The sequence below is a fragment of the Eumetopias jubatus genome, unplaced genomic scaffold, assembly GCF_037043125.1.
Source record: "Eumetopias jubatus isolate StellerSeaLion01/CBP00866 unplaced genomic scaffold, mEumJub1_p1.0 scaffold_4, whole genome shotgun sequence".
NCBI lineage: Eukaryota > Metazoa > Chordata > Mammalia > Carnivora > Otariidae > Eumetopias > Eumetopias jubatus.
The window spans coordinates 63812299-63828757 of record NW_028274810.1 but is presented as its reverse complement, the minus strand read 5'-3'; the positions used below and the strand labels follow the sequence as shown (position 1 = coordinate 63828757).

Genomic DNA, 16459 nt, shown 5'->3' with positions numbered 1-16459 from the left:
CAGAGGGAGAGAGAGCACAAGCAGGGGGAACAGCAGGCAGAGGGAGAAGCAGGCTCCCCGCTGAGCAGGGAGCCCGATGTGGGACTTGATTCCAGGACCTTGGGATCATGACCTGAGCGGAAGGCAGATCCTTAACCGACTGAGCCACCCAGGCATCCCATGCATCCCTGTATCTTAAACATGCCACTGTCATTGCCCTTATTTGTGCTATATTGTATTTTTTTAAATGCTCTACCGCACTACACTCTGAGCTTCTTGAAAGACTACATCTTACTGAATTTTGTGTCCCCAGTACTCTGCACAGGGTTTGGTACATAGAAGATCACAGTGCATTTTTCTGAATGACCGAATGAACTAAAACTCTAAAAGCCTTGGCATGGCATATGAGACCCTTCCTGTTCTACCCCAGGGAGCCTTCTCATTCCATCCCTTATAGCTCCCCTTTTCCAAGAATGTATTCCAGCCACACCCCATATATTGGTCTCTGTATGAATCATTCTCTTTCATGTTTCCAGGGATTTGACTTGATGCTGGTCCCTTTTCCTGGAAAACCTTTCTCTTTCTTTTTATGGAGACGGCTCTACTCATTTGTGAACCCACTCAAGTGTGACTTTCCCTGTGAATCCTAGATTATAAATTTCATGAATACAGGGATGTTGGGAATTTTATTTACTTCTGTATCCTTGGACCTGTCACAGTGCTTGGCACATATTAAGTGGTCAATAAGTATTTGTTAAATAAGTGAATGTTGAAGTGCTTTCTGGGTCCATTGGGGGGAATTAATCCTTCCCTCTTCAATACTGTCTTAGTACTTGGTTCAGATATCTCTCGTAGCACTTACCTCACTGTATTTTAATTATCAGATTACCTATACTTTTCTGTAGTCTACTATAAACTCCTGAGGATCATGGTATCTTATTAGGTTCTGATTCTGCTCCAAGACCTAACGCAGCGCCTGCTACATTGTAGGTAAAAATTTATTGAATCAACAGTAATCATTCTTATTTGGGGATGCCTTTGCAGGGTCTGGGTAGGAAACTATTTAACAAATATTATTGCAAAACAACTTTATTTATTATGAGAGCTAAATAGATAAATGCACATCAAAAGGGCTAAGCATTTTGCCTGGCATGCAGTAAAACTGATCAATAATTTCCTGTTTTCATGTGTGGAAAAGGAAAGGCTTGTGTAGGAAAACTAGAGCCGGGACCAGTGATGAGGAGAGCGACAGTAATGATTACCGCCAGCGTTTATGAGCCCGTTTGTATGGGCCAGGAATTGTGCTAAGTGCTTTGCATGCATTAACTCTTTAAATTCTAATAACGGCCCTGTGAAATGGATGCTTTTATCATTTAGATTTTAGAGATGAAGAATCTAAGGCACAGAGAGATTAAGTAGCTTGCCCAAGGTCATGCAGCTGTAAGTGGCAGAGTTGGGATTGGAACTAGACAGTCTGGTTCCACTGTCTGCCCCCTCTAGGGTGAACTAAGAAAGTGGAGATTTCTGAATGTCAAGCAGAGGAGGTATAACAATCTTGGAATATTAGGAACATTGGACTTCTGTTATCGGTTTATTACAAGTAATTTTGCCATAGCCTTATCACATTGAATAAAAGTGAGACCCAATAGAGCTTGTGTAGTATACATTTGAATGGTAACGGTTAATTTGGTTAATCTCTTCTTACTCCCTTTCAGGGAAGGTGATTTGTTCTGTTGGTTGCAATCGGAGATTTTTTTTTTTAAGATTCTAGGATGTGCTAATTCTTTCAGGTTTAGTACTTGAGAATGCTCTGTAAACCTTTGCTGCTTTTTGTAGGATTGAGCAGCCAATAGATTGTCCCCTGCCCCCTCTGGTGGGATGGTTTCCAACTTGTCAAACTTGACTTTCCAGCCATCCACAACTTAAGACCAGATGGTATAGGAGAAGGCACATTTTCTTTCTGGTGATAACCTTTCCACTACTTGTGTAGCTCCCCCTTTGATACCTTGTGTCCTCTTCCCTTGTTCCTCTAAATAATTCAGAGAACAACTTGAAATACCTGTTTTGGGACCCATATTTGGACAGAAATAAGGAAACTTTCTTGGATATATATGGAATTCTTCTGTTTTGGAATTGACTGTAGATTTTTCTATTTCTGACCTAAAATTTCAGATCTGAAAACTATACTGGACTTCAGTCCTTAAGGGTAGAGATGGCTTTGTTCAATTATACCTACTGTGCACTGGGGAGAGGGAGACAAATAGATTGTTCATACCCTCAAATGGCTTATAGTCAGAGGGGAAGACAGCCTTATAAGAAAGTATGTGCATAAAATGCAGATACAGTAATAAAAGTATGTCCACGTTACAGAGGACCCAAAAGGGAGTGTGGTCAGATTTGGTAGGAGAGAGTCAAGAAAGGCATCAGAAGAGGGGATGCTTGAAAAGAGTCTTAAAATATAAATAGGTATTTATCATATGGTTGAGGCAAAAAAAAAGAGCATCCCAGGCAGAGGGTGTGAAATACTGCAATTCATTTAGGCAGCTTCAAATAGTTTTCTATAGCTGGAGCAAATTATGAGGCCGAAAAAGATGTCAGGAGCCAAGTCATGTAAGGCCTTTTATGCCATGCTAGAGTTTGGGTTTCTATAGTTTCCATATACTGGAGTGGTCTGATGTGGAATCCCTAACCTCATTCCAACCATGTAGAAATGCTGATGAAAAGTCTCTAATACAGAGCTGAGCTTGAAAGCAAGAAAGAGAAATCCTCAGATGCCAGGAAGAGAGAGGAAATTCAAACCCTGAGCTTTAAGTGGGAGCTGAAGCTAAACAGTTTTATGAAACCATTTATAATGCTTGGGGTATGAGGTATTAGGGCCAGTATAGGAACTGCAGATAAGGCCTCAGGCTAACAATTCCCACTTGCAGCTGGGAGCCAAAACAGGTCTACCATGTTTGTGAAAAATGAACTTGAAAAATTCCATCCACTAGTCCAAGGAAACAGCATGAAGACTGTGATCTTCTCAGGGGTTTTGGATGGAAAAGAATTAACTACAATAAATTAGAACCCAACACTTATTACTATGCATAGTTTTAAATTTATACTCTGGGCAAAACTGAAAAAAAAATAGCATAAAAACTGGTATAGAAACAGAGAAATCCAGAGGCTTTGGCCAAGGCAAATGTGAGATTTCCCTGTTAGAACACCTCACAACCTAGGGCACCAGATTCCCATAGAGAACAGTTTCCATTAAAGATGAACTCACAATCAGAATTACAAACTCTCCAAGAAAATTCATTTCCCAGAGGGAGAATGAGCAGACAGAGATAAATAATAGCATTTCTACCCCAAGAAGTGGTGACAAGAGTACAGCCTCAAAGAGATCTTTATGGGAATTTTCACAGTGATAAAGAAAAGACGTTAGACAGTATAAGAAAAGAATAGAATAGTATGAAAAGAAAGTGGGCAGATTTTGAGGAAAATATTAAGTCATCTGAAGAAAAAATTGCTGACGCAGAAACACATTAAATAGGTTAAAAGTAGACAGGCTATAGCTACAGAGAGAAATAGTGGATTGGAAGCTCCATGTGAGGAAATCACTGAGACTGCGTCACAGAAATAGTGGATTGGAAGCTCGATGTGAGGAAATCACTTAGACTGTGTCACAGAGAGATAGAGAAAAAGATGAAAGAACAGTTAAGGTACACGAAGGACAGACAGCCGTTTATATTTCTAATAGGGGTTTCTACAGTAGAGGCTTATAAGGAGGATACTGATACAGATTTCACTGAGCATACATCTTAAAAATTGAAAGGATGAACACTAAAATGATAGCAGTAGAGTGTATCATTTCCAAACCATAAAGAAGAACAAGAGCAAAGAAAACTTAAACTGTTAAAATCAAAGATAGGAAAAGAAAAAGAAGCAAAGAGGAAGTGTATCCAGTTATATCAGTAACCATCATAAATGCAAATGGATTAGGCATGCCTGTTAAAAGACAGAGATTCTCAGATTGGATGGTGGATGGGGGCAAAATAAAGCCACCATAGGCTATTTTAAGCATAATGACCCAGAAATGTTGAAAGTTAAGAGATGGAAGACAATATTGAATGTGTCATAGGCAGGAATTCATCCAAGCAGTGTTTATAACTGGAAAAAATATTAGGTGGGGGGTACCCTAAATATCCATTAGGGGAGTCGATTTTAGAATTCTAAGACATTTATATATAAAAATAATGGAATACTATTCATTACTATTAAATGGATCAACTGGGTTTATGTCTATCAGTATGAATGAATCGAGAAAATATGAGTGAAAAAAGCCTTTTGCAGAATGATATGATATTTATACTTTACACCTTCTTCCTATTGAAAATATCCCCTTACCTGGTTTCATTTATTTATTTTACATACCATTTAACACTAATGATACTGCTTTGTACTGTAGCAGATCATAACAAAGGACTTGTCGCATTTTTGGCTAAAGCACCTAAAGGCTGAGAACAAAGCAGAGTGTTCCCAAATGAGATTCTAGACTGCAGAACTTATGAAGGCAATATGTGAAAACCAATTTTGGAATCCTGACCGTATCACCTAAAAGGAAGAGAGGAGGAAAAAAATAAATAAAGGAAGAGAGGAGAGAGAGTTCCTTTGGATAAAGTGGGAGGGCAGTGGTATTTTCACTTGGAGAATTGACCTCTGTTCCTGGAGCTGGTGGACACAGAGACCAGACCTGTGCCTGGGAAAGTCTAAAAACAGAGTGGCTGTATAGGAAAGCTGTTAACCCTTAGAATTCTTCAGGGCAAAGGTGTGGGTACAGCAGAGAAAATGCTGGCTGGCCTGGAGTAGAAATAAAGGGCTTAGGTTCACAAGGATCCTTGGAAGGACAGTGACACCCCTATAGAAAGTCTGTGTAAAGTGGTTTGCCAAAAACCGGGGACTTGTAATCGGCTGGCTGGAAGAGGCCTGGCCAACATTACCAGAACTGCAGGTGAGGTCTCAACGATGGGAGCTCTTCAAGGAACCACAGAAGCATCCCATACAAGAAAGGGTCAGCTTTACACATCTGCTGAGTCTAGAAAGCACACTAAAACCTGATTAGTGGAGTATCACAAAAGAAGGGAAGGCTTTCCCTGTCCCTTACCGCGCCTCTTCCCATCTTCAAACTTGGAAGGGTCAGAGGTCAAAGCAAACCAAGCAGATGGGGGAGCAAGGGAAGCAAAGATGGGGAGAGGAGTCAGACATCTCCCACCGTGGGCTGCTAGGCTGGAAGCAGACCCCAGCCAGGGAAGGGAATTGAGACTTTTTTTTTTTTAGTTGCTTTTTATTGAACTATAATCTGCATATAGAAAAGTGGACAAATCATGGGTTAACATTTTGACAGATTTTCACAAAGTGAACACACCTGTGTCACCAGTATCCAGATCAAGAAACATTATTGGAATCCCAGAAGCGCTCTGTGCCTTCTTCCTTTCCCTAACTGGGCCTACCTCCCCCAGGGTAGTAACCATGCAAGATAAGATTTCTTTTGGTAACTGTAAAAGCAACTTTATTGTTTTATCTTTCATGTTAATTTTTTTTAATTCTTAGTCAAAATAATTTCACAATTACAGAACAATTGCAAGATCACAAAGAACTTCCCCATCCCCTTCACCCAGATTCCTTGTTTATATTTTACACTTAATGCAAAGATGTGTATCAACTTTAAGTTGGTGATTTCTTTTAGAAACAGGAGAGGAATGAGTTTAGTGAAGGATGTAAGGAGACAAACTTTAGAATGTTTTGTTACTTTATGCAAAACAGCAAAATGTTAAGTTTTTCCAATTATAAATATTCTACCTTTTTATGTGTTTGAAGTTTTAAAATTTTTTTCAAATAAGAGAGTTTGAATTTTATCATCTAGGAAGTGGGGAGCTGTTGAAGAAAGCTTTTTATTGTTGAAATAAATATGCCTTTATGACTTCCTTGCTCTCTGTCCTTGCCTGTGAATTAAGACACTTAAGTGAGCTGTAGGGTTGATTCACCTTAGTATCGTTTTTCTTTTCTTCTCATCCTTATTGCCTCTCTCTGCTAAGTGCCCAGCGGTGTCTGACATGGTTAGATTAAAACTTGCACTTTTCCTAATAGATGTAACTCTCTTCCTGATTTGCAGTAAGCGGGACCTGCTTTTAAGCAATTACCCATCATTTGGGGCCATCATACACACTGTGCTTTGGTTCAGGTCATAATCAATAATTCATATGTCAATAGGAGCCCCATTAGCTCAGGTGAAAGCAGATGTTTTTCTAATGAAAATGTTCCATTTTCCAAATGACTTTTCTTTTTCCCAGAGAGTTGTGGTTATAGAAGACATAAAAAGATGGAAAACTATGTTGGAGTTTCCTGATCAGACCAGAGAGAATCTCGTTGAAGCTTTACGAGAATTGAAGAAGAAAATACCTTCCAGGGAAGTGTTAAAATCCACGAGGATAGGTATGTTCTTTCTGAATTTTATGAAAAGTGCTTATATTTTGTCTCCTTCCTTCATCTTTTTCTTCCTCCCTCAAACATTAAGTTGTTTATCATATCAGCACTTCTCAAACTATCTGTGATGAAGGACTGTTGTTTAAAAAATTCTCCATTGGTTGCAGACCAATATTTTTATGATATATAATAAAAATTGCCAGAAAAAGAAAATATACAAAATACATGCCCCGCTTTTTTGTTGTTGTTATTAGATTCAACAGATACAGAATTACTCTGTCAAATTGCTTTCAAAGTTTCTAAATGCTTACTTCAGTTTCTGTACTTAACTCATGGCTTGGTAACCAACAGTGATCTAAGGATAACTTTTTGAGTGTGTTTTGCTGCTGGGTGTTCAGAAATGTCTGACACATGGTTTATGACCTCTAGGAACTTAGGGTTTGGTGGGAGAAACAAGCATGTAGACGATCAGGAGCAGAAAATACTGTAGGCTATAAACAAAAGCGTATAAATAATATCCTGGATGTCATTCTGATCTGTACAAAGTACGTGCTGGCACCGAGGACAGAGCAGTCACTTACATCTGGGGGATTCAGAAAAGGCTTCATAGAAGAGAGGACATTTCAGCTAGATCTTGACGTTAAATCTGGGCTTTTCTGTCTTGAGTAGAAATAACTTGCAGAGTGTGGTTTGTAAAAACAAAATGATAGCAACATTTGCCGCTACATCATTTATTATAGCACTGAGATACTTAAAAGGTAAGTCAGGGACTTCGTTGAATTGCCACTTTAGTACAGTACACAACTGTGAATAATATTCGGGGAGGGCCAACATGTGTTCCTCAAGCTGCTCCCAACTCCCTAGGGAGCCCAAGGTAGTCATTCACAGCTGCTGTTGTTGGCCTCGCTAGTGCAACCATTGCCTTCTCTGCCTCCCCTTGACCTCTTGCGCATGAGAAGCAGAAGAGAGAGCAGCTTCAGACTGGTGCTAACAGCTGGCAAGAGCTATGTGAAATCCCCCGGAGGGCCCCCCAAGAGTCTGGAGAGTTGCACCCCTGTAATATAAACCAGAATCTGAGAAAATTAGATGCTTAAAGAACATAAAACCCTATCGTTATAGCCAAGGAGATTCTCCCATCTGCTGCTGGATTTTCTCTTTATAGGTTGTGGTCACTAGAGGGCAATAAGACCATTCATATGAGCCGGTAAGGTATCTCCACCAGTAGAGGGTACTAGTGATTAATATTTTATGACATGTGTATATGTACATGTGTGTGGATGTTCATATTTCGGCACACGCCACAAATACCATTTCTGATCAGATCTTAAATATCAATGGAATTGTCCTACAAATACAGAACAGATGATCATTTTAAAAAATATATTTCTGTTTGTGGGGCACTTGGTTGGCTCAGTCAGTAAAGCATGTGACTCTTGATCTTAGGGTTGTGAGTTCAATCCCCACTTTGGACATAGAGATTACTTTAAAAAAATTATTTCCATTTGTCCTTTAAGTACAGTTGTGAGTGTATTTTTAAGAATGTGTGTGTCTAATGTTCATAAATTTCAATTCAAGGATCATAATGAAACCATAACACTTGGTTTGACTTAGGAGGATCTAGAACGTATCCAACTTTTGAGTCCTGACCCTACCCCAAGCCCTCCCTAAACCTGAGGTTGTATGGAATATAGGGGTTTCTTGGTTCCTTTGTAGTTACTTCAGTTGCTAGGGCTGAAGATTCATTTGGATCACTGCCTGAGAATGTTTACATTCTTCCACCTTTAGCCTCCTGCCTGTCCCTATCCTGTGGGCTATAAGGGACACATATTTATGGACTACTTTCTTTGTGCTAGGAACTGTGTTGGCGTAATAATGAAGGAGACAGATATTGTCCCCACCTTTTTGGATCCTGCAGTCTAATGGAAGGACAGACAATTTAACAAGACTTTATCGTACAGTGTGATGAGTGCTCTGATGATGGGTAGAAGCTAGCCAACAGAGTATACGTGTTGGAAGTAGAGAAGAAGGTGTTGAAGAACATGTTAGGCAGTGGATAACGTCACGTGAGCTGTATGGAGGGCTGAAGGTGGGGGAGAACATGATTCCAGAAACTAGAAGTTTGGTGTGTTTGAAATGTAATAAGCTGGAAAGAGTGTGGCAAGAAGTGAAACTGGAGAGACAATCTTGACCAGATGGAGAAGGCTCTTTGTAAGTCTGCTTGGTCTTAGTGTGTGTATTAGTTATCTACCCCTGGGTAAAAATTCCCCCCAAATTTAGCAGCGTAAGTATTTGTTATCTCACATAGTTTTTCTGAGGGTCAGGAATCTGGAAGCTGCTTATTTGGGTGGTTCTAATTCACGGTCTCTAAAGAGGTTACAGTCAAGCTGTTGGCTGGGGCTGTAGTCATGTGAAAGCTTCACGAGGGCTTGAACATCTCAAAATGGCTCACTCACAGGACTGCTGGTAGGAAGCCTCCGTTCTTCATCATGTGGGCCTCTCCTTATAGCTGCTCATGACATGGCAGCTGACTTTCCCCAGAACAAGTGATCCAAGAGAGAACAACCAAGATGATTGCCACAGTGTCTTTCATAACCTAATCTTGGAAGTGGCATGCTGTCACTTCTGTCATATTCTGTTGCTCACACAGACCAACCCAGGTCAAATCTGGGGGGGCAACTGCATACAGGTTATGAATACCAAAAGGTAAGGCTCATCGGAGGTTATTAGTAGACTGGCTACTGTAGCACGTATTTCTCAGATATTTTACTTCCCGGATCTGCAGATTTATGTTCATTTATAGAAATTTTACAGCCATTATCTCATCAAAAGTGGCTCTCTCTCATTCTCACTATTCCTTCATTTTGGGATTCTACAGTTAGAAGTATGTTAAGCCTTTTATTTTCCAAACCCCTTAGCTTATCAGTCATCATCCTATCTCCTTAATCTCACAGAATTCCAGGAAATTTCTTCAGATATATTATCTTCCAAATCATTAATTCTCTCTCCAGCTCACTCTAATCTGCTGTTCAGCCTATTGATGGAGTTTCTTTGTTTCAAAGCCATTTTACATTTTTACAAGTTTTCCCCCCAAATCTGTCTCTTTTCAATAGTATTTGTACATCCTTGTCATTGTGCCTTTTATTTCTTTATTTTTAAAGGTTTATTTACTTATTTGAGAGAGAGAAAGTGAGAGCCTGCGTGCACAAGTGGGGGAAGGGCAGGAAGAGGGAGAAAGAGAATCCTCAAGTATACTACCCGCTGAACATGGAACCCAACACGGGGGCTTGATCCCAGGACCCTGAGGTCATGACCTGAGCCAAAGTAGACACTTAACCCACTGAGCCACCCAAGCGCCCCTGTGCCTTTTATTTCTTTAAGTATTAATATATGGTTCTTTTGTATTCTTCATCTGACTATTCTAGTACTTGTAGTCCTTGAGCATTTACATCTTTGTTTCTTCTGACTCTCATAGTGCTTGCCTTTCCATGTGCTCGTTGATTTTTAATTGTGAGCTCATTTTTTTTCTTTTAATCTATGGGAATTCTGTCAGGTTAGGTTGGAGCTTCCCTCTAGAGGGGATTAACTTTTTTTTAGTTTCCGCCAGTAGTCAAGGGCCACTTCTGACCTGGAATACTTTAGCATACCTTGCAAGGATCCCAGCTCAGTATCAAGAGTCTCATGATTAGTTCTCCCACTTCACCACTGGCCCAAAGTTAAGTGTTTCAGCAGCATTGCTGTTAACATCACCCCTTAGGATAACCCTACTCCTTTAGCCTCTGCGTATGTTTTTGGAGGAGGGAATGAGGTGACTTTTATCCAGAATCTAGTTTATTGCAGTGCAAGGGTAACTTTAGTCCACCATAAAGCCTGACATCTTAAGGGTAATAGGTGGTTGTTATTGAAGGGTTTTGAGTAGAGGACTGACATATTCAGATTTGCATTTTAGAAAAATCTGTCTACCATGTGGGAAAAATGTTGGAAAGAAGCAAACCTAGAGTCAGGAGGCCCGGTTAAGAAGCAATTAAAATGTCTAGGTGAGAAGTGAGAGCAGCCTGGATGGGATAATCATCATGGGGATGGAGCCATGTGCTTGGGATCAAGAGATGTAAATGGAATAAAATCCAAAGGACATAGACATTGATTGGATGTTGGGAATGAAGATAAAGAAATGAAGGTTGAGGCCCAGATTTCTAATGTGGGCAAATTGGTGGATGGCAGTACTGCTTATTACCATAGACGTGGGGGCAATAATAAGTTCAATTTTAGACTTTACTGTATTTGACATACTGTGGAACATCCAAGTGGAAATGTCTAACAAGACATTGGATGTACAAGACCGCAGCTAAGGAGAGACCACAGCTAAGGAGAGACCGTAAATACCTATTTGAGAGTCATTATCGGCATATAGTTAGAAATTGAGGCAATAGAAATGGGTAAGCTTGTTCAGGGAGAATGTATAAGAAAAGCTAAGAGCCAAGTCCCAAATCCTGAGGTACACCAATCTTGAAGAGACTTGTATAAGGAAACTGAGAAGGTATGACCAGAGAAACAGAAGGGAAACAGGAGGGAATGCTGTCATGCAGTGGAAAGGAGTAGGGTATTTGCCGGGGGGAGGGGGGGCAGCGGCAGAGGTCAGCATGTCAGTTGGTGTCAAAGGGCCAAATAAGTGAAATCTAGAAATTGCATTTTGGATTTTGCAAAGTAAGGTCATTAACGATTTTGGTAAGGACAGTTTCAAAGGCAAGGTTAGGAGCAGAAGCTTGAAGAGAGAGGAGGAGGGTAAGAAAATGAAACTGACAGTAGATAACTTTCAAGAAGTTTTGTGTTGAAAGAAAAGAGAGAGGCAGCAGTATCAGAAAGGGAATGTGGAATGGAAGAAAGTTCTGATTTTTGGAGGAAGGGAGACTCTGACCTGCTGAGTGACAGGCTCTCAGAGGGACCTTGTCTGAGAGAATGGACTGGCTTCAGCAAGGCCTGACTGAGGAGGTGAGAGGGAATGAGGACGCCAACATGCCTTTCTCTGTGTTGTCCTCTCCTCCGGCGCATTTCGTCTGCCTTCAGACTCTTTAATTGCCTGCCACCTTTTCCAGCCACCTGTTTCTCTTTTATAGCCACATTCCTTTAAAAATGATTGATACTCACAACTCCCATTCCTGCCCCTCCCGCTCCTTCATTAAACTCTTTCTGTTCTGGCTTCTCCCACACCACTGTTCTTCCCTCACAGGACACGAGTGATTTCTTTCTAACCAAATCCAATAGTCTTGTCTCATTTCTCATCTTCCCAGAACTGTGAACTTGAGACCATTGATTTACTCTCTTTTCTGTTGACATAAGTGACACTGAACTTGTTCCCAATTCTATTTTTTTATATATATGTTTATATATATATGTTTTTATATGTTTATTTCTTTTTTATATGTTTTTATCTGAGTTTATAATGACTCATTTATTTGCTTCTTTGTTTTTTATTTGCTAACTAGCAACTCTATGTCCGCAGGACACTGCTCTTTTATTCACCAGTGCATTTCAAGCATTAGTGTGGCATATAGCATCAGCTCAGGATATATTGATCAAATCAGTGAAAATGACAAGGACAAAGATTTTCTCCATGGCTCTTTCTGCCTTTATATATCCTGCTTCTTGCCTTTCTCTGTTTCTTCCTTCTTGTCCCTGTCCCCTAACAGAGGGTGCTGTTCCATAAATCTCAGACCTCAGTCAGCTGCTTTAGAAGTACTTAACCAGAGAGCTTGTCCACTTCTGCAGTTTAACTGAGGTGACTTAATTCAGGTGAATCTTGGATACGCATCTCCTGTCCTCAGTAATTTTTGAATCTTAGACTTTTAGAAATGTTCTGATTTATATTCCTGCTACTTTCATAAAGTATTACTAATTTAATAGGTAAAAATAGCATCTTGTTTTCATTTGCTGCATAGAATGGTTTTCTGTGTTTATTGGCACTTTATCCTTTTTTGTGAACTGTTTGTATTATTTGTCCATTTACTGTTGAGATCTTATCATTTTTGTTATCTCTTTCTGAAATCTATAAAGTCAATGTCATAACACTTTTAAATCTTAGCTACTTCAACTTATAAACAAAGAAACTCTGGCCCAGAGAGATAAAGTGACTTATCCAGGGCCACTTAGTGAGGTTAGCACCAGAAATGTAATGAGAGCCCAGGTCTCTTGGGGCAGGGTTCTTTCCTGGTTAGCGGACAGACTGCCATTGTGCCCTGGACCCCAGCCATATGTGCCTTTATTTTATCAGAGCATTTCTCTGGGTTCTGCCATCTGCTCAAACTCACCTCTTTTAAGTCAGAATTTCGTGCCTTTTCTTATGTACCCCAAATGGGAGTTTTCTCCTAGTATTGCCATTTTAGTCAACATCTCTATGATTTTCCTCTGACATAAACTCTTTAGGTAGAAATGTCCAACAGGGAGCTGGAGCCGTGGGATTGAAGTGCAGATGAGAGATTTAAGACCAACAATATGTATTTGGAAGTCATTTGCCCAGAAGCATTTGCTTACAATCACTCAAGTGGTTGAATTCTCTGAATAAAAGTAAAAGAAAAGGCTAAAGGATTGAACCTGAGAGAATGTCTGTTGGGGGGAAATGGGAGGAAGAGGAGCCAGTGAAGAGACAGAGGGAGTGTAATTAAAGAGGAAGAGGGAGAGAGGCAGGGCAGTACAATGACATGCAGACTCAGGAGGAGAATGTTTTAAGAGGCAGAAGAAATGTGTGACCCCACTTGTCTCAAGTGGTCTGGGAAGTCAAGGGCTGGCTGGGCAAAAGCCTTTGGACCTGCCACTGAATTAAGGGCTCTGTGTCTAGATACCTTTATTATAGAGGAAATAAGTGGGCAAGTGGTATGGGGTAAATGTCTGGTAAGGCAGTGGAGTCAGGCCTTGCCCTCTTAACCTGGTGAGCAAGCATGCCCCCGTTTTGCAATACTGTATATAGGAGTATAATGGGGAAAATTATATGTCCATCCTATTGATCTGATTTCAGAGATGTCTTATTTTCATTTATGACTGGTTAACAACGGCAAAAAACCCTGTATTCACAAAGTACTTTCCCATCTATGATCTCATTTGATCCAGATAACCATTGTGTGAGGGAAATGTTACGATTTTCTCCATTTTACAGATGGGAAAACGAAGGCTTAAAGAGTTTGAAGTAATTTGCCCTTGGTCAGAAAACCAAATAATAAGTGACAAAGCTATGATGTACTTATACCATGTCATGTCACCTCTTGAAACCTAAAGGTGCATCTTTGTCCATGGTAAACTCTTGCTTGCCCTTCAAGACCCAGATGAAACGCAGTCTTCTAATCTGAAGCTAAAAATGTTTGTTGAATGAATAAATGAGTTAGTGAGTGGATGAATGAATGGGTTTGTGATTTAACTTGCTCAAGGTTATGGAATAAGTTAGTGGCAACGACCTTTCAGATGGCCTTTTCTTTTTAAGTTGTCCCATAGATTGTCATTGCTTCAGCAATCTTGAACTACTTATAGATTCCTGTATTCATTTTCTTTTGAATAATGTCCTGACAAATTGCCACAAAATTAGTGGTTTAAAACCTTGAAACACAGATTTATTATCTTACGGATTTATAGGTCAGAAGACAGGTCTCATTGGGCTAAAATCAAGGTGTTGGCAAGGCTACTTTCCTTCCTGGATGCTCTAGGGAAGAATCTGTTCCCTTCCTTTTCCAGTTTCTAGAAACACTGCATTCCATGGCTCATGGTTCCCTTCCATTATCTGCAGAGCTGGCAGTGGTGGGTCGAATTCTTATATCTTACCTCTCCCACACGAGCCTTCTGTCTCTTCTACTTTTAAAGACCTGTGTGATTAGATTGGGCCCACTTAGATAATTCAGGTTAATCTTCCCATCTCAGGGTCCTTAACCTTAATCTTGTCAAGGTCCCATTTTCTATGTAAGGTAACATAACCACAGGTTCTGAGGATTGGGGCATGGACATCCTTGGGGATCATTATTTTGCTTACTACAACCCTTAAATTATGCCATGCTATTTCAGGTTCTGCTTCTCCTTTACTGTGCTGCTTGTGTGAGTCCTGTCTTCTTGAATCATTGTCAAGACTCAGGACAAGAATTGCTTCTTTTCATGGTGTTCCGTGGCTGTTTTGTCAGCTGAATTGACTCCTCTGTCCTTTGACCCTCCCTGGAGTACCCCTTCAATACTATCTTAGGATCCTGGACCTACCTGTAACACTTTTGTGTATTTTGTTTTGTTTGGGTGTCTTCTCTATGCTTAGACCTACCTGGAGCTCCTTGGGTACAGGATTGTCTTGCTCAACATTCTATCCCAGTGTCTAGCACAAGGCCTGGTACATACTTTGTATTTGGTAATGTTTGTCAAATGAGCAAAAGACTGCTTCCTGCAGGGAATTCATCTTACCAGTGTGCTGGGATGCAGAAACCCTCTGCCCTTAAACCTAGGGGACTTGACTTAGATCATAAGACCAGCCAGTGGCACTGCTTGCTTTAAAACATAAACCTCATGGAGCAGATAATGACTTTGCAGATCATTAACTTCCTTGATGTAGCTACTGACCAACTTGTGACCTTGGGGAAAGGTCACAGAGCCTCATATTTTTTCATCTCAGTCAGCTAGAGGTGGGACTGTATGATCACCAGGAGCACAAGTACAGGGTTAAAGCATGAGCTTTGGAGCACTGCCTACATTGGCGACCTGGTCCTATTTCTTACTTGCCATGTCCTGCAAGTCACTGAATTTCCAGGTCCTTGGGTTCTTTACCTGTAAATTGGGGAATCGTAACAGCCCCTACCTGTTCCAAGGCTTAAACGAGTTAAGGTAGATAGAGCATTTAGCACAGTGGCTAACTGTTGTTATTGTTAGCATGAAATTCCCTCTCTGATCTAAAATTTATCATTTTGTCTTGCTTTTGTTTTTTTTTTGTTTTTGTTTTTTCTAGAAGAGGATTTCCTAGACATCCCCTCTTTTTCTCTTTTCCTGCCCCAGACCAACTGCCTTTCCTGCTATCACCTGCTCGCAGACAGATCTTGCATTCTCCTGGGCTCCCTTACAGTACTGCCCTTCCTGGGAGGACTTCACTGGTTTCGCAGCATCTCCTGACCAGTCTGGGTAGAGGTCCTGTGGGGCATCTGTGAGGTGACCCCACTACCCTGGCCTGAGAGGTGAAGCCTTCTGCCTTTGGCCATCTCTCAAGACCTGTGCTCTTCTGATTGGGGAACAGCAAGAAGTTGAACAGCATTATCTCAGGAGAGCTTTACTGAGCACTCCCTGCAAGCCAGTCCCAGGGAATTAGGCGTTAAGTGTGTAGGCTCTGGATGGAGTCAGGCTGTGTGTGTTCAGATCCTGGCTTAACACTTAGTAGCTGTGAAATGTTGGGCAGGTTACTTTGCCGAGCTTCATTTTCTCATTTGTAAAGGGAGATATAATAATAGTATTTAATTCACTGTTTAGTTATAAAAATTAAATGGGATAATTCACATACAATCTGGAGTAGTAAGCAGGAAGAATTCTTAGCAATGAATTAGATACTTTTCATTTTCCCAGCGCCTTTGGATTCAGTTCTTTTTAGTATAGGTCCATTATTTTGTTTGCAGTTGTGTGATTTTCCCAATCAACTGCATCCATATTCAAATGTTAGTGCAAAAGCAGTTTGAAAGCCAAATGTAAATGGTTTTTATTTAACTATTTGATTCAGTTCAGCAAACATTTATTGATTGTTCTGTGCTAGGCACCACCAGGAACTAGGACTATAACTTGGGAGTAAGGTATGGGGTTCTGCCCTCAAGACGTTTATAGTTTAGAGGGTCAGGTGGGCATTTAAACATTCTAGGCAGAGGGAACAGTGTGAGCTAAGGCACAGAAATGTAAGAAGTCCAGACAGCCTGACCTGAAACAAGGGCCTGCAAGTTGCTCTCCATGACTAGAACTTAGTCCATGAAGGCAAAGGGGCAGAAGGGCTGGGGGTGACTGGAGGGAGGAAAGGAGGTAACAAGGTGAGAGG

At 40.6% G+C, this 16459-nt stretch overlaps 1 protein-coding gene across 3 annotated transcripts in view; it reads left to right on the top strand.

Annotated features, from left to right (window-relative positions):
* TCEANC2 (transcription elongation factor A N-terminal and central domain containing 2) overlaps positions 1-16459 on the top strand; it is a 33478-nt gene that overhangs the window by 4207 nt on the left and 12812 nt on the right. For all 3 annotated transcript variants that reach the window (XM_028106874.2, XM_028106873.2, XM_028106872.2), the window contains one exon: positions 6309-6450. In XM_028106874.2, coding sequence (XP_027962675.1) covers positions 6309-6450 — 142 coding nt within the window. The remainder of the gene's footprint in view (positions 1-6308; positions 6451-16459) is intronic.